This window comes from Amphiprion ocellaris, chromosome 16, assembly GCF_022539595.1.
Source record: "Amphiprion ocellaris isolate individual 3 ecotype Okinawa chromosome 16, ASM2253959v1, whole genome shotgun sequence".
In the NCBI taxonomy this organism is placed as follows: domain Eukaryota; kingdom Metazoa; phylum Chordata; class Actinopteri; family Pomacentridae; genus Amphiprion; species Amphiprion ocellaris.
This window is the reverse complement of record NC_072781.1, coordinates 15,122,452-15,147,798: the sequence shown is the minus strand read 5'-3', so window position 1 is coordinate 15,147,798 and position 25,347 is coordinate 15,122,452. Positions and strand designations below refer to the sequence as shown.

Sequence of the window (25,347 nt, the reverse complement as noted above, 5' to 3'; positions counted from 1 at the left end):
CTTTGTTGGTGGGCTCCAAACTGTTTTCTGCTTTGCTGATGGAGTTTGTTAACATGTGGCATTATTTGGCACATCCTGTGAAATTGAATTATTTATTTTCTTCCACTATCTCTACTCTTTAGTCGCTTGTGTTCTTTAGGAAAGTTATAGATATGCTGCTTGAAATATAAGAAGGTTACAACGTGTTATGTACAATATTTCATGCTAAATATTTTAATCAAGAGAGTAAATGTTGACTTTAGCTGTGCAGCAACTCTGCATAGTGGAGCTCTACCTGCAGGATGGAGACGGTCTGAGAGAAGTGGTGCTGCTCCATGGTGGAGGTGGAGTACAGAGCAGCCAGTGGATGGTCAAACTTCTGCAGGTAAGCATTGCTGTACCCTCGATGGTCCAGATCATGGCACAGACAGGCTATCAACAAACCCTTCTTCTGCAAAACAGAGTGGGTGAATAGAAGAAAATTGTGAAATCCCATAAGGACCTCCAATGATATTTTTTATCCTAGCAGACCCAACAAGGAGCAAACCTCTAGCTCTGTGAACATCTCAGAGGTTTTCTGTAGGATGGCGTACATACAGTGTGCCACCGTCACTGCATGCTTCCAGTTGTGGTAGGGCACACGGCGGTAGTTCTTCCGTACGGACATGGTGAACCGGCACAGCTTCTCCAGCTCAAAGCTGCACACAGAAAGAAAGAAAAAAATGAACACAATAGCAACAATTTCTGTAAAGATCTGACACTGACATTGTCATGGTGTTCCGGCTCTACCTGGTCTTTCCACAGGAGTTATGAACCATGTAGATAAAAACAGCAGGCCAGATCTCCTCGAAGGGATTGATGTCAAAGTGGAACCTGGAGGAGGAGGAAGACATGGGGGGACAGTTTCAGATTAGCATGTACAACACAAGCGGGAGAGAGGAGACGCAGATGTGAGGACTTCACAGGTCTGAGAGCGTTGAACTGACAGGTTGACATCCAGAAACTCCATCCCTTCTTCCACTGTGTATTCCTCTGTCTTGCAGAATGTCAAAAACCAGGTCTGGACTCTGTCATCATCCCTTTCGCAGACATGTGCTCACAGGTTTCTCGTAGCAGAGGTGGAGATAGTGAAGAAAACCTCTCTAGCTAACATGGCAGCAAATTCGTAAGCAGAAAAGGAGGTGAAGCATTCAAGAGGGTGCACTCACGTTTCTATCTCTTTATAAATGGGTGCAGGGAGGTTGAGCTGGGTAAGGGTCTTCCACTCTTCTGATGTGCAGATGCTGTGATAAGACAGTTTTTCCATCGTCACTCTGTAAATGCATTCAGAGTGCCGGATCCTGTGGTACATCTGTAGAGACAAACGGGGAAATCACAGACCAAGAATTAGTTTTTGAAATGTCAAACCAGAAGCTGAACACTCCGATGCTATAAATACCACAGAAATACTGTAAATTATATGTTTGTTAGGTTCCCTCAGCGTTACTGCCGGAATTTCCAAAAGGGTCAGACAAAGTTAAGCTATTATCTATGTGTCTCCAAAAAAAAGCGTCTCCACATCTGGTTTGTATCTCTGTCCCCGTCCCAGACGAGCGGCAGTAAGACAGGTCAGGTTCAGGCGCCAGGCCTCACACCTTCCACCGTAAATCACAATGAATCAGGAGCTGGCCAAAGTGAGTTTCCTTCGAGACACGAGGCATAAATTACAGCTAAACATAAATCCTGTCACTGGACGGATGCAGACTGCTTGTCTTGAAATATTAACATCCCGCATCAATTTTAAAACTAACTTTGTGACGCTGCTCCTGCGTAAGTTTGTCGCACGAACTGACGGTGAGTCAGGCCCCACAGTGAGGAGAGGCTTTTTACAGAGAGACCACACAATGCAGGCTTTGGAGAGTTCGCATGATTCATGAAATGTCTGTGTTCCATGTAAGGGGTAATTATCTGTGTTTATTCATATTTTAAGGGAACCCACAGATTAAATAGTAACTGCGTTATCTTTGTCTTAAAGAAATTTCATTTCTACTCTTGCAAACAGGGAAATCCACAGTCTATTAACAGCTACAAAAAGCCCTCCAGCTAGGAGTATGTGATGATGAGGCCATTACGTCGAAGTTGCAGTTATCTGAAAATAAGCCAGTCAGAATCAAGTACTTATGCTCATGAAGTAGGCCAATTATGTAATCTCCACATAATGTATCTACAGTGCAGAAGACAAAGAGCAGACTCACTCAGGCAGACCTAAAAGGAACAAATGATGTTTTTGCTGTTGGAGCATCTCAGTTAGACTTTTACATATTTTATTGTGATGTACTCACATTTGCACAGTGTAAGGCCAGGGCACAAAAGACAGCAAACATCTTAAAGTTGTTCTCATCAGTTTTAGTGAAGGCACTTCCGCTTAGCTTGTTCACCATCTGCACCACACCTATAACGGTCCCCCTGCTCACAATAGGCATGCACAGGATGTTCCGTGTGGTGTAGCCAGTTTTAAGGTCCACCTCTCTGTTAGGGAAAAAAAATAAATAAAACATCAGTTTAACATGGATCATTATGTTAATTTTGTGAGTCATCGTGACTCATAACGTACTATAGGAATTGTGTATACTGAAGGTCTCTGTAATCAGTAGTAGAATGCATAGTGGGTTTTTTATATCCAAAACACAACTGAATACGAAAAACACACTAAAACAATTTTTTTAGGACAGGTCATAGCATAACTTAAAGAATAAGTTAATCAAAGATAATGGAAAGCTAAGTAATATCAGAGGCAGCTTACCGGTTGAACCGTGGATCTGCATAGGCATCTGGGATATTTAAGACTTCCCCTGTCCGAGCCACTTGGCCAGCTATTCCCTTGTCTATAGAAAACCTGTAGAGAAAGAGGAGTGAGAGGAGTTAACTTGCTGGCAGATGAGTGAAAGTCCGCTTTATAAAATCATTATTAAATCAACAATGAAAATCCATGTGAGACATTTACAAAAGTGATTATGTAATATGGCACATAATCAATTTGAATTTCCCCCAATTCTTTTACTGAACATTCTTCTTCTTATTCATTATTGGAAGCATTTTATTGTTCTAATCAACGACACTGTAGAAAATCAAACAGAAGCAGAGACATTGTCAAAGTACAATGAGCACACTGTCATAGCAGCACATTGTAAAGGAAAGTAGAAATCTTACACACCTAATTTCTTTGGTTTTCCTAAAGACAGGTTTGCCTTCTTTCTCTTCCCCAATGTCAAACAGGTCAGAGTACAGTTCTTTGTTGTTGTGATCTACCTGGAAGAGTGCGCACCTGTCTGCATTCACCAGGTTTTTTGCATATATCTGCAAAACAACACCAGGGACAGAACCATATTAGCGATACTGCGGGTTTGGAAGAACAAAAAAGAAAAACATGGTAGATTACTTCTAACCTCCGCAACTGAATTAAATCCAATATATCACTGCGGTTTTAGTAGGTTTGGATAGAACAAGTAGATGGAGAGAGTTACAAACACACACAGTTTAACTACAGGTCATCTTAGTTCACTTTAGTGTTTGAACCAGATGACACCAGAGTCACAAGGCAACCAAAAACACACAAAGAAAGAAGTGGGTTTCTGTAAAAGAAATAGGAAAATCATGTTTTACTCTCACCCAATTCATATCTGTTTTAGATTTAGACATTCTTATGTTGAGCCTTTAAGTCTATACATGTATTTATTTTAGCTACGTACAGTATCGATTATATTTATAATGAATAACTGATTAATGGTGAATAACTATTATGAAAAGTACTATTACTGACAATATTTTATACAATAAATGCCAAATACTACGAGGAAACATTAGCAGTTTGAGTATCTGTATTAATACAGCATTGCTATCTTTTCTTAAAACACATAACATAATAACAAACACTCGTAGGATGTGTAGCCTTGAAGACAATGTGAATGAACATGTACTTGCAGAAATCACACTCACCATAATATGTTCAAGTAGAGAATCTATTGCCACAATGTTATCAAAGTATGTTCTGTGCGAAAAGAAGAAATGATGCATTGAGATGTTTGACAAATGGGAAGCTCTGATGACGTTCACATTCAAGACATGAAGGCTAAGCTGCCTAAAATGTAGTAATTTCATCTGCTGTGTGAGTACAAAGTTGTATTTAGCCTTTTCCCTGCCATATCTTGAATTTGTCAGACTAAACTCAGAGCATCAGCATTTATTTTGTGTGAGGGAAACTGCCCTAGGAGCAGGTCTTACTTTGACACATCTAGTAGGAAGTCATTGAGCTCAGTCTGTTTGGCGAGGCCTCTGCACACCTAGCAACAAAGAAAAATAGGTCATGATCAGGCACACAGACATATCAAATATTTCCCAGAGAACACATTCAGCATCCTGCACGCACCGCAAACAAACCCGCTTGCCATCTACACACTTGGCTGTGGGCCACCTTCAGGACTTTGAGCAACAACAGAGTGTCTTAACGGTAACCCAGGAGTGCTGCAGAGCTGCACTGAGGCTCAGAGGTCCATTGTGGCCAGCGCTGCAGTGGGACGTTGCTTCTCTGAGGTGTTATGCTATCTGTTCATATAAAGACAGCACTGGGGCATAATGACGTCCTTGAGGAGCTGTTTGTTGAATCTATGGCTTAGTTGATTGGACTGGGCCCAGTGACAACCCAGTTCCTGTACACAGTGGACTTCCCCATTAAAAACACCAGTGCAGAACCGGAACAAACAAAGTCATCCAAGAACGAAATAAGTGGGACGGATAGGCTTCACCTTGTTCCCAGTGAAATATTACACTACAGTGCATCTGCTGCAATGTACAGTTTTTTAAAATTCAAATCAATCCTCCGTGGAGGGTTGCTCACCTGTACTTGATGAATGGCAACTGATGCCCAAGCTAAATTAGCTGTTGCAACCTGGAAAAGAAAGTGAAGCTTGGTTTAAATGAACTGCAGAAAAAAAATATGCATCACAATTAACAAACACACACTATTACAGATTTTTCCTGGTTTAATCTGTACTTATTTCTACATATTTCAACATAATTATCCGTTGTGCACATCAGGCCAGTTAACCCATAAATTCACTGTCACTCTAGGGAATCAGACTCACACCTGCAAAACTGCTGCATCTGTATAGTGTTTTAACATTTAAGCAATACAAAATTAAAGCTGCACCATTAAAAATGTATGAAAAAGAGTTTAATTGTTAATGGAATGAATGGAGCGGCTTTTTGCAACAAATGCACAGAGAATTATCATGCAACTCTGCAGGTTCCCTCAATCCCACTAAGTATTTTTGTGTCTTTTATCTCTCAAAACACAAAATTATGCAAATTTAAAGACAACAAAAAAATTCCCCAAAAACTTCTAACTTCTATATTCTGGTTTCAGTAACATATTCTGGATTAAACCAAAAGTGCTGAGTTGTTTATAAAAGTGCAAAATCTAGAAATCACATGAATTAAATATGTTGTCCAGACATGGTTTCTGCAAAGTTCAAAATACTTTAAATTTGATTCTTCGAAGCGTAACTGTATGTAAGTAACTTTCTAGCTCACAGCAATGGCATTCACAGAATGTATTTTATTAGGATGTAGTAGGAAGTCCTTGGAGACACCGCTAGGAAGCATTTTCCACAATAAACTGACCCCCACAAAGCTAACAGAGATCTTAAACAGACCCAGATTAAGAGTAATACCAGGCTAACTGTAGTTCTGTGAGCCTTGCTCCAGCCTCCCACTCTTGGGGTGTTTTGTCTGGGTCAGACTGACCTCCTGGTGGCTGAGGTTGAAGGGCTCCTTGCCCCAGTGCCGATGCAGCTCCAGGATGGCAATGAGGTCCCCGATGGCAGTGAGGATGGGGAGGCACAGGACAGAGTGAACATGGATCCCTGAGTCCTGCCCTGTGCCGTCGGGGAAACGCTCGTCCTGCCACATGGAGACCAGTGGAGGTTAGTACTGGGTGAAGTATACAGGAGTTTGAACAAAGCTGGTGCATTGATGGATGAAGATGACAAGGAAATTTCTATTTCTGACTCGGCTACCATGCTTGCCACTATGCACCATTTACACCTCGACTGTTTCTTGACTGTCTCATGTGTTCAAGTATTTTTTAAGAATTTCACTAATGAATATGCATCTTAGTCAAAAGTCACATGATTCATGGTACCTTTTGTAGATATGTAGAGCACTTTTGATGATAGTTTATTGAATTTGAAAGCATTTCGGGCTTAAAAAATCTTCTCTGTGAAGTGTGAATGAATAGACTGGGCCTCTAGTTGGAAAAGTCCCTGATGTTTTATTATCTGTAATGTGACTAAACAGGCAACTCATCCATGAAGTCAACATGCTTTTAGCTTGATGGTGCTCAGTACATCAATACTAGTGTTGATGAAAAAAGATGATTTAATGAAATATATAGAGAGAGGGCATAAAGAGATATGTAATCTGAAACATTACAGCAATGCAGTGAAATGTGTGATTACTGTAAAGGATAAATCTGCTCTGCTTGCAAGAAAGCTGCCGTACCCCCATGATGTCCTCTACCAGAAGTGTTTTGCGAGTCTTGGCAACATGGGCGGCAATGGTTGTCCCAAATGTGATGGGGCCAGAGGGGATGAGGCTTGGAGGGCCATCCTTGGCCCCCGTTGGAGTGAATAAACATAAACTCTGTTGAGAACCATAGATGAGAGCAGGAGGTGAAACACAGTCACACATACACACATATATTAGTGGATAAAATGTAATCAAGTCCTCTGCACTCACATTGTTGCATTCTCCCAAGAAGTAAAGTGCAAATCCATCAGCTTTTGTTGCTGTAGATATAAGAGACACACAGGTAATAAATGAGATTAGCTGTAAGTGTATTTCTGTGATGTACTGTGTTCTCTCATACAGGTGGAAAAGTGTGACAAGGAGACAACAGTCCAGTTACAGTCTAATAAAAATCTATTAACAATGTCCTACATAACAGGAAGGGTACTTTGACCGAGGGCTTTGACTATCATCCAGTTCAACTCATTCCCAGTCCTCCTTTCCAGTCCCATTTCACACTGATATATAGGTCATGTTATCACACAATGTGACAACAGAGAGGCTGGTGGAGCAGTCAATACACAAATGATCAAGAAGTTAATGACTGATGTGGTTTGGGTGAACAGATCCTTTTTTTTGGTCAGGCTCAGTTCACGGAGATATTATAAAATACAGAATACCTGTCAGGGATAGAAGGATACACTTAAGTCCATCTTGGTCCAACTTCATGGAGTAATATTAGGGAATTGAAACTAAAGCACACATTGGATAGATTGATCAATTAATAATTAAAATAAAATGGTTCTTCTAGTTTTTTGGATCCTTCAATGACTAAACACAAATTTGGTTTGCTAGGCTGAATGAGGAACTGTGACCATGCCCTTGCAAATAATTCTCTCATTGCTTGTTTTGTTTTCCTCATTAAATCACCATGTGGGCGGGGTTTACTGCAGCACGCAAGGTGGTGTCAGAAAAACACACTAAATTTGACTTTAAACTAACAAAACCTCTGTGTAATTTCTGAGAATATGCACCACAGAAAATCCCTCTCCTCCTTTTTCCAGTTGCTGCAGTGGTATTTAAAGTATTTGACCCGAAGCTCATTGAGATGTTTTTGCAAATATTTGTCATAATCAAGCAGGAATTTTAAAATTTTTTTTTTTTTATCTAAAAATATCTGCTTTCAGTGTTACTTTGGGTTATTGAGAGGATCAACAATCTGGATGATTTCTATTTTTTACCTGTTTTGATGATGTTGCACAACTCATAGAGCAGGAGTTTGTTGTCTCCTCCAGTGTCCAGGCGCTGCTCCATGTAGCTGTTGAGTTCGTACACCACACCCTGCATATTTGTGTCCTGGTACTGCTGGACACAAGACACACAGAAATTGCAACTCCACATTCTCCCATAAACACCGAGATTGAATTTCAAAATTCAGCAAGTGCTACGACAGAGAAAAAAACCTGACAACAACCTGCAGTCTGTGCTGCATCCGGTCTTAAATTACTGCAGCAGACAGCAAATAGCTAGATTTTTCCATCTTTTTTTTTTTTGAATGGAAGTGGCTTACCTTCTTGCCATTCACAAAGACAAAGCCATTCATCATAACATTACCCTCCCATCGCCCCACCCTTACACTCCTCTTCACTGCTGTTTTCTCGCTAAGGGATCCCCCTGCGGTCCCGAGAGGAGGCCAACGGAGCCCCGCAGTTCTGATTAGAGCGCTGGCAAACTCTGCTGCTCAGCCTCGGCTTAAAAGTGTGGTTACATAAGAGGCAGACCTCCTGCCTTGTACGGGGCCAGAGAGCCGTCTATTTCTGCGCCTGCAGAGAGGGTGAGGACAGGATAGCAGGGAGAGTGGCGCACTAGAAAGCTTCACCCACGGGACGCCTTCTATCCTCCCACATCCTGTTTGCACAGACGTATGGATGACGCACTGAGGGGTCGAGTGGACCTCGTTTTATTTTCCCTGTGTGTCTGTGTGAGTGTGTCTTCTATGCAGCCTCGGGGCTCCGCTGTGGGCGCTGACACACAGCCTCCTAATGGTGTGAATGACAAAGGTGTGAACATATGTGTAGCAAGGAGATATACTCTTTCCAGGATTATTTCTGCCAACTGTGTCACACGTGACCAGTTTACAATGCAGCAACACATGCACATTGTTTCTTGTTACTGCTAATACTTGTCTGCTTGACACCAACCTGCACGCTCAGAACCTGGACAACTCTACTGTTGGAAAACACTAAAACTATTTCAAGCTTTTTACATTTTTACATCAATATGACAAAGTCACCGAAAGGCACTGTTCTACAGAAAGTAAGCAGGAGGACATACAAAACTGTTGTCCAAGTGTGTAGTTGTGTAATTTGCACTGACCATGAATTAGTTCAGGCACAGTCCTGAATCCTGACTCAAATCATCACTAAGGTTAGTTTTGTGCCTCATCACAAAAACGTGTGCAAATGAAATTAAGCAAAAACCTACCCTGCTGACTTCTTTAGCTGATGTGTCATCTGTAAAGAGAAAAGTCACAATGTTAAAAAAAATCCAACCTGAACCAAAGTCAGAATCTGCTTTAGGATGTGATCTGATATTTTGAACAGTCAGTGAGACATGAAGAATCGGGATATGTGCAAACTCAGGTTTTTGAGTGAGAAGTCACTTCTCAGACAAAACAAAACATTTTTCCTCCCACAACAGATGCATCCTTGCCGTATTCACAAACTCACTTTTGCTACCAGCTGTTATGGACTCTTGCCGCTACATTGCTTTTCCATGTATCTACCATTAATTATCACTTGTGGCCACAGTGGGAGTTGGTTGGCTAAACTTACATACTGTTGTGAAAAGGATTTCATATAGGCTTAGTTTGTGTTAATGAACTGGGGAGCAATTCTTACATCCCACTGCCAATGAGCCACCAAAATGCAAAATACTTCATGAAATACTTGCATTATAAATGCTACATGTCCAGACTGAGAAACTATGCAAATGTGAAGGCAGTCATTGCTGTTGGAATTAAAAAAGCTTAAAAGCAACAGGCTGAAATCCATGGTGTCTGTTTGGACACTGCAGTGGATTTACACATTGATGGATTACAAAGATCCAACACTGCAAGCAGCAAATAGGCAAAAGCATATGCTGCCCTCAGTAAATGAACAAATGCAAAAAGCTTGCAGTATTTAGAGGATTAATACACATTATGTATAAATATGGGATTAGCATTTTATTTTTTAGATGCAGGGAGATGTTTGCTTTAATTGTGCTGCTTTGAAAACAGGTATAGAAGCAACAGTCATTTAACTTGACAAGTGCAAAAAATTGTGGCCTCAATTGCAAATTCCTGGTGTGATTTCATGCTGCTGGAGAGACAGCAGGCATATGACTGTTGCCTTTGGATGTAGATACTGAAGTATGTGATATTAATGAAGGCTTCAGCCAATCATAACACTTTCTGGACTTATAGTCTGGGAGCGCTATTTGGGATGAAAATAAAACAATTCACACAGCTCAAGCAGTTCTTCATCACACGTGGGTCAACGGCACACAAGACCAGTGACTGTTTAGATCTCTTTGATAAATTTTTCATGTGATCAAACCATGCAAGAAGCTGGGCAGATTTTAGAAACATCCACTGAGGTGAGCTGGTCCTCTTTTGAAACATACCTCTTTGAACATGTGAAGAAAGAAATTACAGCCAGCTACAGTGTTTGTTGTTTTAAACATTCTTCCAGTATGCTATGAGTTTCCTAACTTAGCCATGAGACCTATTTTAGAGTGAACCCCTGGCCGGGCATGACGTCAATCAGAGGACGGAGAGCTGTACTTGAAAAGGACTTCAAACCCCTTTGAAAAAAGGAAAAATACAGAGTTTTTCAGACAGAATCTTTTTTATAGTGACTTGTTGAGGCCTAGAATATTCAGACACAAATCTCTTTGAAAGGTAAATTTGACAGTGTTACTGGTCTGCATTTGTTAGAGAAGTCCAACACCACCCATTTTTTGACATAGTTAAAAACCAATGATTATTGTTGAATTTTGCTAAACAAAAATGGAGAACAACCCTATCATACCCTTCATTTCATCTTTGAACTGTCTGTAGCAGGAGACACATTGGAAACAGATGGCAGACAAAAACAGACAGTCAAACAGAGTTGCTGTTTTTAGCTCACTAACTGCATGACTTTTTTTATTTGCTTATCTATGGTGTATCAATTTGAAATAAATGCAGCTTGATGTAATGCAGTATGGGATGTGTACACAGTATGCATAGCATATACAATGCAAAATGATACGCGAGTTCTGTGAAAACTGTTTGAGAAAGACCACTGTGTAAATAATTTGACCACAAAGATGAAAAGCAATGCATAAACACTGCAGGAAATGTAATACCCACTGCTTATTTGGATCCAGATTATTTAATTTAAACTAGATGTACATTGCCCCAGTGTCCGTGGTGTTCGATGGCAAAAGCAACATGTGAAGATGCCTGGGTAACTTCAAGCTAGCAGCAGAAGAGGCTTTCTTGCTCCATGACCTGAACTCTCAGCTCTCAGGCCCCCCTCACCTACTTGGCTGTTGTAGGAAAACTGTCCCATCTCTCTCCTCAGCCATGGGAGGAACGTTCACTGGAGGGTGGCAGGGTGGAGTCAGGACTGTCACTTTAGAGCCAAATATATGGAGACTAAAACATAAAGACTCAACAGGTGATGCAGCTGTAAGTCCTGCAAAAATCTCTAATTTTATTCCTGTAGTACTATCTACAATAAGTGATATTAAATGTACAATCTTTGGCCTTTATTTGCTAAATAACTGAGGTACATAACATGTTGACTTTTCACTGTAAAGCATTGCAGTGCCAATGACTCCAGCAATGCTGATTCATACAGCAACAACAGATCTATCAACAAAATGTTGATGTAATTGCAGAATTTTATCTAAACCAATGAACTCTGTTGATGAAGTTCTTCAACACAGTAACACATGGGATTCCCTCTTCCATGAACTGAGGATCCCCTAATCTTCATTGTCCCTCCTGCAGGAAAAGTCACCAGTCTATGTTTATGGTGTTGCAGATCAAATTACAAACTGACACACAATCTCTGCCAGCATCTCACGTGCAGCAGTCCAAGTGGAACCACAGAGAGAGCACTCTGTGCACACAAAACAAAAGACAGAAATGTCTAAAGAGCCAAGAAGTAACTGGGAGGAGTTGTACTTGCAGGGCATAGACTGTAAGGTCAAATGCAGATCCTTACTGTGCCTCTGTAACTGTAGAGATAGAAAAGCAGGTGCCCTTTAAATCTGATCAGGTTGTGCTGAACCAGTTGCCTGGCTGGACCAGTTCCAGCAGTTTCTTTAAAGCATGTATGCAGGGTCATGCACGCATTCAGCAGGTGCAGGCTCTCAAATGCCTGTTTTTCCTGGATACCAGAAAAGTAGCTGCAATATACTCCAATGTATGTCAGTTGTTTTTGTTAATTAAAGTGGATGAAAAATGTGGTTCTTTTTTGTAAGGAAAGCACCAAAATATTTAAAAAATGCCTGTCCTGTTTTTGCAACAATAACATCTCTGTTTCATCAGATATGTGTCATGGGACTAACCTTAATGATTTAGCTTTCCCTGGGGCTGAGAAGGAAGGTGGGCATCAGGTGCTTGTACAAATCTGGGCACTTAATCACCATATGATGTGGTCACCAACCAACGCAGGGACAGACACCAGGAGTCTGTTGATAGCGTCCCATATTTTCGGGGACCTGCGATGCTTTTAGTAAACACAGGAAGAGAGCGCTGACATGTTCTTCGAAAATATACTGCCAGCTCACTCAGGAGAGAACGCTACATACACAACTGTCTAGCAGCTCTCCTAGAGACTCAACTGACTTCTTCTAGTAAGTTTATCACACTGGTCCAACTTTTTTTTGGAACTTGAACTACATCAGTCAAAAGATTTGGCTGCACTGTGTTGTATTGTATGCATACATGATACATGATATGGTAAATCCTATATAAAATGTAAAGAACGACCACTTTAATGCTTACAGAATGAGGAAGCCTTGTGGTTATTGTAGTAGTTTGATGCTTTGAGTACACTGTTAGCATATGTTATGTTGCTGAAATGCATCAGGTGCTCATTGCTCACCCAGTCAGGTCAAATGTTTGGGATCAGCGTGACATCTCCTGAGTCTTCATCTAAAAATTTTATCTTGCCCCAACATCCCAAGACCAGCAATATCGTAAAATCTCTTTCACACTACACACACGCAATATCGTATTGAATTCATGGTGTAAAGTTTCCACATCTAAGCAGGACGTTTGGGTAGCTGATGGGGAAAAGATAAAAAAAAAAAAAAAAAAAAGCACAAGACCTCCATTGATTGTTTCAAGTTTATGTATGGGTTCTCTTATCAAACTGCTAGATTTACATTCATAATAGATGTTTTTCCTGCAAAAAGATTTGGCCATTAGAGGAAAGCTGCATACTCTAAGCACAGCAAAGCAGACAAAGAGTCTATATCTATTCAACTGGGTTTGCTGATAATTTCATTAAAAGATTAGATGAAAGCCCCTACTGTAAAATGTTGCTCATGGCTGGGTTTGTTATTTATTATTACACTGTTTACTGCGGTATGAAGCCTTATCTGCTGTTTCTAAGGCTAAAGTTGTTTTCAGTGTGAAATGAAACATTCAAAAATTCACAATTTTAAAATCTTTTGAGGTACTGAAGTGTAAAAAATTACAGATAGATTGACAGACTGTACTGTTAAGGGCCTAACAACAGACAAAACCTGTAGCTGACATACAAGTGCAAAGGTCTGTGGTGATAAACGATGTGAAGAACGAGAAGACATGAGCAGCCCTGGGCGAAAATGTCTCTGTCAGCTGCGTCTAATGCGTACGATACTTGATGGGCGCTTTATTGATCTGCCGCCACAGATACACCGTCTCTCACAGGACGGTCAGCTAGCAGTGACTCAGCGGTCAATATGCGTCGACCTAGTCGTTGTCCTGCATCGACCTGTTGCATGCAGGATGTGCAGCTTCTAAAAGCAGCAGCAGTCTTCTTCTTCTGCACCACACTTCCTGTTTGCCTACAGCTACCGCCACTTGCTTTATACATTTGTATTTTTATATTTGTTGTAAATTTCTCACATTTACTATCTGAGATGATTCATTCAAAAAACACTTCTTTCTACTTTTCAAGGACTAAAATGTTTGGTTTAGCATTTCATTTTAGTTCAGACTACACAGACAAATGTTTTCAGCCGCACTGGGTACTTCCTCCTCCTCCTCCTGATGGAAAGCCCTGCAGGTGAGACAGTGCTCTTATAACAGCAGTTGGTATGAGGTTCTGCTACACAAGCACATCTTTGTCTGCCTGTGACTGGCCTCTAAACGCATCTGAGAAACAGTATCAGCTGCTTAACAGCTGGGCCCAACTCTTGCCCTCTGGAGCCCAGAAAGGCCAGAGACTCAGGCTTTTACAAAGCTCTCCATTACTGATCAGGCCGGAAGTCTGACTGATCTATTTTGTTTTGCTGAGCCGATTATTCAATTTATTGATAGACAAATTTCACAACCGATTACTCACACATTTTTCATAGACCAAATAAAACCCAAAATACTTGCTGTTTGCTAGTTCTTAGATGGAAGTGTAAGCTGTTTTTTTTCTGTTTTCCAGGAATAAAAAAATCAATTTGACCGAACATTAAAGGATTTGTTTACAGAAAATAATTCATTCAAGTCTTATAAAGAATATGAATGGGACAGCTAATCTAAGAACAAACCACGGAAGTGCAAACAAATTGCATTATGCATAGTTTAAAATGCATCAACAATAACAGACCCTTTATTCAACACGACTTGCATAAGCAGAACTTCCAGACCAAAAAGTCTCACATAGTCTGACTAAGACAGACAGTACTTTTATATACTGTGTGTTTATGTTTTTTTTTTTTTTTTTTTTTTTTTAATGGGACAGTTTGTATTAATGTACATTTCCACATACACATGTGGACAAAATTGTTGGTACCCCTTGGTTAATGAAAGAAAAACCCACAATGGTCACAGAAATAATTTGAATTTGACAAAAGTAATAATAAATAAAAATTCTATGAAAATTAACCAATGAAAATCAGACATTGCATTTGAACCGTGGTTTAACAGAATTATTTTAAAAAATACACCCATGAAACAGGCCTGGACAAAAATTATGGTACCCTTAAATTATTATTTTGTTGCACAACCCTTTGAGGCAATCACTGCAATCAAACCATTTCTGTAACTGTCAATGAGACTTCTGCACCTCTCAGCAGGTATTCTGGTCCACTCCTCATGAACAGACTGCTCCAGTTGTCTCAGGTTTGAAGGGTTCCTTCTCCAGACGGCATGTTTCAGCTCCTTCCACAGATGTTCAATAGGATTTAGATCAGGGCTCATAGAGGCCACTTCAGAATAGTCCAATGTTTTCCTCTTAGCCATTCTTGGCTGTTTTTAGCTGTGTGTTTTGGCTCATTATCCTGTTGCAAGACCCATGACCTGCGACTGAGACCAAGCTTTCTGACACTGGGCAGCACATTTCTCTCTAGAATACCTTGATAGTCATGAGATTTCATTGTACCCTGCACAGATTCAAGACACCCTGTGCCAGATGCAGCAAAGCAGCCCCAGAACATAACAGAGCCTCCTCCATGTTTCACAGTAGGGACAGTGTTCTTTTCTTCATATGCTTCATTTTTGCGTCTGTGAACATAGACCTGATGTGCCAAAAAGTTCCAGTTTTGTCTCGTCTGTCCATAGGACATTCTCCCAGAAGCTTTGTGGCTTGTCAACATGCAGTTTGGCAAATTCCAGTCTGGCTTTTTTATGATTTGTTTTCAACAATAGTGTCCTCCTTGGTCGTCTCCCATGAAGTCCACTTTGGCTCAAACAACGACGGATGGTGCGAGCTGACACTGATGTACCTTGACCTTGGAGTTCACCTTTAATGTCTTTAGAGGTTGTTCTGGGCTCTTTTGTTACCATTCGTATTATCCATCTCTTCCATTTGTCATCAATTTTCCTCCTGTGGCCACATCCAGGGAGGTTGGCTACAGTCCCATGGATCTTAAATTTCTGAATAATATGTGCAACTGTAGTCACAGGAACATCAAGCTGCTTGGAGATGGTCTTATAGCCTTTACCTTTAACATGCTTGTCTATAATTTTCTTTCTAATCTCCTGAGACAACTCTCTCCTTTGCTCCTCTGGTCCATGTTTAGTGTGGTACACACCATGTCACCAAACAGCACAGTGACTACTGTAACCCTATAAATAGGCCAACTAACTGATTACAAGTTTGTAGACACCTGTGATGCTAATTAGAGGACACACCTTGATTGAACATGTCCCTATGGTCACATTATTTTCAGTCTTTTCTAGTGGTACCATCATTTTTGTCCAGGCCTGTTTCAAGAGTTTATTTTTTAGAATAATTCTGTTGAACCACGGTTCAAAAGCAACATCTGATTTTCATTGGTTAATTTTCATAGAATTATTATTTATTATTACGTTTGTCAGATTCAAAATATTTCTGTGACCATTGTGGGTTTTTCTTCCATTAACCGAGGGGTACCCACAATTTTGTCCACAGGTGTAAATATGAGAGACTGTAGCCATTCGGCTAATTTCCATCTCGAGTCCCACTGGCAGATCAAAAATAAAGAAATTACAAATAAGATAATACCATAACTGGCCAAGGTGATTTCTATAGATATTTACAGGTTAGACATTACTTTGATCAGAATATAAAAACATCATGGGATGAAAGTAACTTGGGGTTCTTACAGACTTTTCTAACATTAATTAAAACATTCCCTCAAAAGAAAATAATATCTAAGGTATATAAAGCTATTCAACAAGGTAAACAGGCCAATACGGACTACATTAAGAAAAGATGGGAAATAGAAGGGAATATGGAAATTTCAAATGAAAGTTGGGCGAACTTATGTAGGCTGCAATGGGCCACTATGGGTTCTAACACTTGGCGAGAGTTTTGTTGGAAGAATTTCACCAGGTTTTTTACAACACCTATTCAAAAGAGACATCAGGGTTGTGGTGATCTCTGCTGGAGATCCTGTGGATCCTCAGGGGCTAATCACTTCCACATTTTCTGGGATTGTCCAGTGATAACACTTTACTGGACACAGGTATGTGAGCATATTAATTACGTATTTGGCAGTAAACTACCCTGTAACTTTGAAAATGTGTATTTGGGTAATGTGAATGTAATAGATTGGAGAAAGAAGGATCAAAGGTTGCTCTGGATATTATTGGCAGCAAGTAAGAAAGCTGTAACAAGGAAATGGTTAAAACCGGACCCACCAACAATTGAAGACTGGATCAGCATAATTCAAGAAATCTATACCATGGAAAAGCTTTCTTTTACCCTCAGGACTCAAAGGGACAAGTTTTACATTATCTGGACAAAGTGGACCGAGTATGTAAAGCCCATAAGGTCGGACTTTCAGTAAAGAAACAATATGTAAATGTGTGGAAATAATATGTAAGTGTGTGGAAACCATATTTTTGTAAAGGTAATCCTCCCATATATGTTCAACTCAAAAATGTTAAAAATAAAAATTACAAAAAACAAATAATACCATAACTGAACAAAGACACACAAAAAGGAAAAACAAGCAACAAGCGATAACACGTAGTGCACATAACAGACAAAAGCTGGGGGACCAAGGCAAGCTACCAAGCAGTAATTAATCAACATTTACACATGATTATATTGCAAATATCTCTTTGTTGCTATTGCACATATCCCTCTATCATTATTGCACATTGCTATACTACACTCATCCCTCTGTCACTATAATAAAACATTCCACTACATATGTCCCTCTGACATTATTACATGTAATTGTTTTGCACATTTCCCATTTTCACTATTGCGCATTTCTCTTATTCACAATTGCACATATCCCTGTCCACATTACACATAATTACCCTATTCATGTCCCTTTTAACACTATTGCACATATCCTATTATCACAATCACTCATGATCCTTTAACATCATTAGACAGGATTGTATTGCACAAAGCCCATGTCTATACATTAAAAACAAATTACACAGAGTCCTCAAGAACAAGCCCCATCAATGGGCAAACAAGTGTACACAGTGTTATGATCACAGATCTGATTTTCCAATAGCCATGCTTTGAGATATTCAGTAAATGAGGGGAGATGTGGCTGCTCACAAATTGCACTTGGTATAGTATTCCAAGTTTGTGATGCACGAAAACAGAATATAGACTGCCCAAGAGCATTTTTCCTGAAAGGTACTATGCAACTATCTCTAGAGCCTGCTCTGGTTGATCTGCTGGAAATTTTTTTTTTTAACAAATTCTTGTAGTGGAGATGGGGCTTGGCCATGAAAAATTTTGCAAACCAAAACAGAATCTGAGTATTTTACAATGTTATCCAGGTTTAATCGCTCATATTTCTTAAAAATATAACAACAATGATACATTTTTGCTTGTTTATCTAGAACCTTTAAGGCTTGTTTGTAAACTGCTATGATAGGTTTTATGGTTGTTTTACAGGCCATTGCCCAGCTCGTTATACAGTACAACATGTGGGGCAAAGTCATCACATCAAAATACAGTTTAGCTGATTCCAGAGATAAATTATTCTGAATAAATCTAAATTGGACAGGAAAAATTTCTTCCTATTAGTAATCTTCCTCACCTGTTGTTTGAAATGAAGTTGTGAGTCTACGATAATTCTTTAGTATTTAAATTCTTGTACAACCTTAATTGTCTGGCCTTGTACAGAGATATTAGGATTGATTTCTCAATTTGTCTTTTTGTAAAAGTACATACACACCGACTTGGAGATGTTAAGATGTAATTGAGAGCCATCAAGCCATTTACAGACATTACTCATAGCAGCTGTCAGCTCTTGGGCAGCTTGATTTTTGTCTTTGTGTGAACATACAAAACTGCATCATCGGCATGCATTTGACAGACTACATTTGGTGGACAACAACTTGGTAGATCGTTTATAAATAAACTGAAGAGCAGTGGCCACAGCACCGACCCTTGTGGTACTCTAAGATGGTTGTCATGGCTTAATGATTTCACATTCTGTACCCTAACAGTGTGTCCTTGAAGAAATATAGGAATTAATCCAATTTAAGGCATTCACTGAGAAATTAAAATGGAATAGTTTGGTCAACAATATCTGGTGGTTCACAGTATCAAATGCTTTCTGAAGATCAATAAAAACACCCCCAATAATACCTCCTGCATCCAACCTTGATTTTAAATTTTCCAGAAAATAGCAAAGAGCTGTGTCAGTGAAGAGATATTTTCTAAAACCAAATTGCATTTGGTGCAAATTGTATGGACTGGTATTTAGGTGCTTTATGATCTGCTCAGCAACTATTTTTCCATTATCTTGGAAACTGCAGAAAGTATATTCATAGTGTGTGTGTGTGTGTGTGTGTGTGTGTGTGTGTGTGTGTGTGTGTGTGTGTGTGTGTGTGTGTGTGTGTGTGTGTGTGTGTGTGTGTGTACTGCAGAAAGCACAGATCAGTAACAACAGGCCTCTGGATGAACATAGCAGCGGGTTTGGGATTTATTAATTATCCCTTAACAGAGTGTGGTGTGAAGTAAACATTGCCAGTGGAACATTGGTCAAGAGAGGTGTGATGGTCCAATGACATCAGCAGGACTCTGGGAAACTGTGTTCAGCTCATTGTGTTCAGGCTGCTGTAACGCACTGCTATGACAGATCAACCCTGAGAGTTGAAGCCTTCTCAATACATAAATACAGAAGCAAAAGTAAAGTAATAAAAAATAACATGAAAACAATACAATCGAACCAGAAAGTGGTTATTTATGACAAGACATACATCGAACATCACCTACACCACAGATTTAGCCCGATGAAAAGCATGTAAAAGCTTTTTTTGGAACTACAGGCTAGAACACAACCTTTGCACAAACACACCCTCTTGTACATGTACAGACAAACTAATTTATGTAATCCAATGTTGTCCATCACATGATAAGTGAGAACGAGACTGGCTGCAGGGACTGCTTCTAGGAAGCAGTGGTTGCTTCTGTGGTGGTCACATGACAGGTCCTGCTGCTGTTGCTGCACTCGTAACAAATATAACATAGTGTGATCTCTGGAAAGTGTCAGCAAAAATGAACACAGAGATACATATTTAGAATACCGTGGCCAGTATAGACAGGAACGGTCCAGCTTCATTCATACAATGGGAGAAATGCGTAAACACCATCTACAAGTCAGATAAACTGATTCGGTCCTTCATCCTCAAAACAGCAGCTGTTCAACGTGTGAGAACTGAGTGGATAGAGTCACTGAGAGCAAGCGACACAGAGGCTTCAGAGTGGTGCCAACGTGTCTGGTCGAACAGAGGAAGCAGACTTAGTGATATTACTGATGTGATGTAAAGATCAGCCCAGACAGCGAGACATGCGACATGATTATGTAGCTGTCAAGCTGATTACTGACGTTTTCACTCCCAGTCTGGTTGCCTCTTGCTCAGCTCTGAGCTGAAAGGCTGATCAATTCCAAAAGTGTGTAAAAAGAATTCTAACAACTTAATGAATACCCAGTCAGAGACTATTTTTTTAAAAATCTATATACATGTATAGTAGGAGACCGTAAGACCTGTACACGGACTCTGATGTGTGAAATTTGTGGAGTTTTTTTTTTTTAACAAAACATCATATATGTTAAGATCCCCTTCTGGTAAAATTGGGTTTTTACCTCGTTAGCCTGTCCATATGGTGTTTTTTTTTTTTTTTTTTTTATGCTAGAAGGCGTAAAATGAGCAAAACAAGCACTCATGCCATGCATGAACATTACATGCCATGCATGAACATTACCACCTTGAAGCTTCAGTGTACTGATGACAGTGTCAAAAACACAGATTCAGACTTTGTGGGGTTTCATATGTAACAAAGTTAAAGAACCAATCCGGTCAACTTGCAGGGTGGAGCTTTCTGTATCATTATTCTTCATCAGAATCAGTTTCAATATTTATACCTGAATTACTCCAGAATTACAATTTGCCCATGAGTAGTGTAGATTAGATTTATAATGTTTGAAGGTGAGCTGGTGTGCTTGAGCTACCAAAAAAAACAGGGTACTCTGGCTTGGTGGTTCCGAGCTCTATCCCCCTTATCTATTTTTTTCAAAATAAATTAAATAACCCTCTGAACCCCAGGCAGCTTCTGGGTGTTTTCTTATATATGTGTGCTCCTGTCATATTTTCAGTCACTGTGGGCTAATTTTTCACTGCAATATGAAGTCCTGCACCTCTACGGAAACAGTACAACTATGGCTAGAATTAGAGAGGACTCATAGACATATTTTGTTCAGTATAAGAGTTACATTGCCATAACTCACTAAAAAAAGAAAAATAAAAATGAAGTGAAAAAATAGTGATTCTACACACTATCAATATTTTTATCTTTTTTTACTTTTTTCCAGAACCATCTCTTCTCTGCTCTGCGTAAACACAGCCTGCATGCAGTTCAGTCTAGTTCAGCAAGAAACTCTCTTCTGGGTTGCAGTGATGAGCACAGACGACTTTTACATTTCTACAGAAAAAAGCCAGAACAAATGCTTTATTTTTTTGGCAAATTTCTTTAATTAAGCATGTAGCATTAGTTTGATGAGTGTGATTAAATATAACGTTTTGTATGTTACTCTGATTTGTGTGTTATTTACTAATCTGCACTCCACCAGCCATTCACTGACAGGGATTTTTTTGAGGGTAATTAGTTGAGACACCTGCTGCTACATATGCCTGACATTAATTGAGTCAATATACAATTGCGGGACTTTTTGTAACATAGCTAATAGGTATTATAGTTGACATTTTTGCTGTTTTCATGTCTAAAATCAACATGGCCACCTATAACCAGACACCACATGATATTTTTAGACAAAGATTCTTCTAAATATTATAGATGCAATTGAGTAAAATTGAAATTAAAAGTTATTTATAAAGATATTGTAGTAAACCTGTTGAAATGCAATAAATCCACACTTGACTCACACACTACTTTATATAGTGATTTGTAATTCACACATTTGCTTGAGAGGTGTTTTTGTAATGGGTAACTTAGTTGAAAGTCATTTCTCAGACACAGATACAATTTGCGATTTTCCATACAAAATTTGATATATTGCCAAAAAAGAAATATCTGTCATGAGTATCTCAACTTAACAAAAAGAACAAAATCAAAACAATTTTTGAATAAGATCATTTTATTATTGTTTAGCTAATTAGAAGGTGGTTGTAATCAAATTTGGATGGTTATTTAGTTGACATTTCAGTGATAGCCAGTCATTTTTATTAACAAGTGATTGTTTCCATAATAAATAATTATGGAATTTGTAAAAACATGATCACAATGAACATAAAAAACTTTTTTTTTTTTTTACTTTTAATAGAAACAGGGTGTCCCAAAAAATGTGACATCATTTCGCAGGCCAATAATTTTGGCAATTCTTGTTGAAATAACCTCAAATTTTCACAGAATGTATAGAAACAGATCAAGACTTTATATTTAATGTTTTATTTTTGTTCTGTTTTCAGGTTGAGCCATGCCGTTCACTCCCAAAGAGAAGTCATACTGCGTCTTGGAATATGCACACACTCACCCAAGACTGTGCAGCGTGACGTGTGCTGTGTCACAGGCGGTGCACATATTGAACACTTCTGAAATCGGTCCCATAATAAACTTATGATGTTCAACACCTAAACTGTTCAATTTCATTGAGCTAGACTTAGTAGTTTTCAAGATAATTGCTTTTAAAATGATACCCTGTATATATACAAGATATATCCCATGGACTTCAAATGTCCCTCAATTATATATTGACCCAATTGTTCATTTACTACAGGATAAAAGATATTCTCTCTATCTCAAACTCCGTTTTGTATCAGTCCAATAGTATGGTGTTATATTGTTCCTGCTCCTCTACTGTCTTTCTACATCCAACAACCATTGCAGCGGAAGCTGTACATCCAGAAGTGGATGACTAATATACCGCAGTTTGCATTATTGTTAACCCCCTTCCCAAGTATGTTATGGCACTTAAAAGAGTAAGTGGCTAGCACGCACTTCCGGACAACGTAAGAATCCAATTTGAAATCTGAAACCTGCTTGAAACATATAATCCATCAACATGCTTTCTGTTTTATTCTACCAGTCGCATGTTAAGGAAGAGTTTTAAATCAATCAGCTCGGAGTTTCTGCACAACTTAGTCCACTGTGATGGGTTACCTGACTCCAGCAAGTTTTGAATTCATCCAAATTGATTTTTCAAATAATAAAACTAAAATAAAAGGTAATTAGCGGCTGAATAAAAAGGAGCTAGACTCCAATTAGAAATATTAAAAGCTAGAACATGTTTAAAAATTTTTGCAGAAAACAAAATAGTTTGTATGATTCTTTAAAAATATCGAGTCCTCTGAAAGTATGGGAAAACTGGAGTTGTTAATTCAGAGATAAAAAGACAGAAAAATCTCTGGGATTAAGTTTTATCAATCAGCGTAGTGCTTTGCACAGGATTCACCTGCTCTGATCTGAACTACGTGGGTTAAATCAGGTATTCCTACTTGGCGCCAGGAAGAAATATTAACATGACGCCGTCTATTTGATACCTGTCAACCTAAACACACACACGCACGCACACTTATATACACAGTATACAGGAAACTGTTTCAAACACAGGCTCAGACTTGAGAAATTACCGTCTCTACATGGCAGCAACACTACGGTCTGCATACCTCACACAAAAAGCAGCTCCAAAATGTGACAAATCCATCCTCTGCCAGTTTCCTCCTTCAACACACCCACACCCTGAGCCAGCACAACCCCCACCATCCTCCACGCCCCTCCCATGGGCCCCCTTCAGCCGGCTGCATGTCTCTGGAGGTCGCCTCTGACGTCAGCAGCTCGGCTGGGCAGAGTGCCAGCCCTGTGGGCCCTTGATGGATGCGGTTGGTCTGAGAAACGGTCCGCTGTGTGTGGAGTGCACGGCACAAACTCAGCCCGGGCCGTTCAAACACATCTAATGACCCGTGAAGACCCGACAAGCCCGTTCGCTCTCCCTTTCTTCTGTCTATCACACACACACCGACGATTAAAGCAGACATATGTGAAGATGAGTGATTTGTACTGCAAACGGCCGGGATAATAAACAGAACCCGCAGAGGCACACTCCGCCTCGGCTCTGGTTATCCGACTGGTCTTTAAGAAAACTGGTTTCAGTCTTTCAGGGCAATAAAAAGCAAATGACTGACGTGGTTGCAGATAAGCGGGGCAGCCTGTATTTGTGGTTGAATTATAGTGAACTCATATGGAATTACACAAGTAAAACCATTTAACCAACGCACATTCTTTTTCAGAAATTACAACTCTGTCAAAATACTGAAATCTGCTGAACCAATCATTATGTCACAGTGGTCCAGAGAGCCGCATCAGTGTGTGTGCATTTGTGTGTCTGCGTGTGTGTATTACCTGCAGGCCTGCTGCTGGTCTTCCTCTTCAGCCATCTGTCCAACGTCTCCGCACTCACACTCTCCAACACAAAGTCGTCCAGCATCTGCGGGTGCAGCGAGAGGTAGGCCTTCACTTTCTCATCCGTCAAGCCTGAAGAGCACAGAAACAGAACATGTATTGGTTCTTGAGTTACACAATGTGACTAAGCAAATCGTTAAAATAAAAATAAAAAAATACTACAGAAAGATGTCGCACCAGTGTATGGAAATGCTAGAAGAGTGGGGAGGAGAGAAGGCGTAAAAGGATGGGAATTATGTCTCACTTGGGCGTACAGTGATCCCAAAGGTCACCCAAACAAATGCATAGGCCCCAAACAGCCGAAGGTCATTTCTTTCCCTTTACTGCGAGGTGAGAGCGGCAGCAGCAGCGTGTAGATTCAAGCTAAAGCTCTCAGATAGCCGGGCTAGCTCACTTATGTTTACTGTAAAGCTGTATCTCCAGGGATAGGAGCCCCCAACAGAGGCAGCAGGATAGAGGAGGACTCGATTGTGCTTAATAGGCAATTAGGTTCTTGAGAGCTCGCTAAGTGCTGCTGTTTACTGTCTTTGTTGTCAGGGAAAAAAGCCATTTGCCAGACCATGGTTGAGGGAAAGTTGTTTTTAATACACCCGCTGGCGTCTGCGAGGCATTCATGATGCACTAGGAAACCATCATGTTTAGGTCACTCACGCAAACGGAGTGAGTGTCTAAAACAAAGAATTGTAACTGTCCGCGTTCAGTCATGAGACGTCCTCACAAGTGAACTCAACGCTGGGCTGAAATACCATAAAAAGTAATAATTCCTGGAAAAGAGAACCAAATCGTACAGTGCGGTTGTGCTGAATTTACATTTTATGGTGAGATACACAGTCATTATACATGTCATCAGATTATAGTAGAAGTACAGCTCTGATCGTTTTTAAACCGCTTTGTCACGAAATGCGTGGCTATCGGCAGCTTCTGTGTGTCTACACATCCAGTAGGATCACGAGAGGAGATGCAGCTGGAACGCATATGTTCTTCCACCGCTCGCACACACACGAACAGCATGAAAAAAAATCATGAAGCGGGTTGTCTGTCAGATATCCTGTATGCATATCAGGGTGGTGACACTCGGGGACAACACAGGGTTGTGACAGAGACTAAATAAAACCAGATGCAGGAGATAAAAGCACCAAATTCATCTTCAGCTGCAGGTAACATGATAAATATCCATAAAACAGTGTTTAAAACTCGCAGTTGA

At 39.9% G+C, this 25,347-nt stretch overlaps 1 protein-coding gene across 6 annotated transcripts in view; it reads right to left on the bottom strand.

Annotated features, from left to right (window-relative positions):
* Positions 1-25,347, bottom strand: part of pde10a (phosphodiesterase 10A) — a 64,530-nt gene that overhangs the window by 7,454 nt on the left and 31,729 nt on the right. For 2 of the 6 annotated variants that reach the window (XM_035953498.2, XM_035953500.2), the window contains 16 exons: positions 24,084-24,215; positions 9,007-9,035; positions 7,764-7,887; positions 6,754-6,803; positions 6,517-6,657; positions 5,761-5,916; positions 4,853-4,903; positions 4,240-4,298; positions 3,955-4,006; positions 3,173-3,315; positions 2,762-2,854; positions 2,301-2,487; positions 1,188-1,330; positions 769-852; positions 527-677; positions 275-430 (listed from right to left, as the gene is read on the bottom strand). In XM_035953498.2, the coding sequence (XP_035809391.1) occupies positions 275-430; positions 527-677; positions 769-852; positions 1,188-1,330; positions 2,301-2,487; positions 2,762-2,854; positions 3,173-3,315; positions 3,955-4,006; positions 4,240-4,298; positions 4,853-4,903; positions 5,761-5,916; positions 6,517-6,657; positions 6,754-6,803; positions 7,764-7,887; positions 9,007-9,035; positions 24,084-24,215 (1,751 nt within the window). Of the gene's footprint in view, positions 1-274; positions 431-526; positions 678-768; positions 853-1,187; positions 1,331-2,300; positions 2,488-2,761; positions 2,855-3,172; positions 3,316-3,954; positions 4,007-4,239; positions 4,299-4,852; positions 4,904-5,760; positions 5,917-6,516; positions 6,658-6,753; positions 6,804-7,763; positions 7,888-8,158; positions 8,967-9,006; positions 9,036-10,188; positions 10,369-24,083; positions 24,216-25,347 lie in introns of those variants that run through there. The other 4 variants (XM_023281597.3, XM_023281598.3, XM_055018611.1 and 1 more) reach the window with 3 other exon arrangements.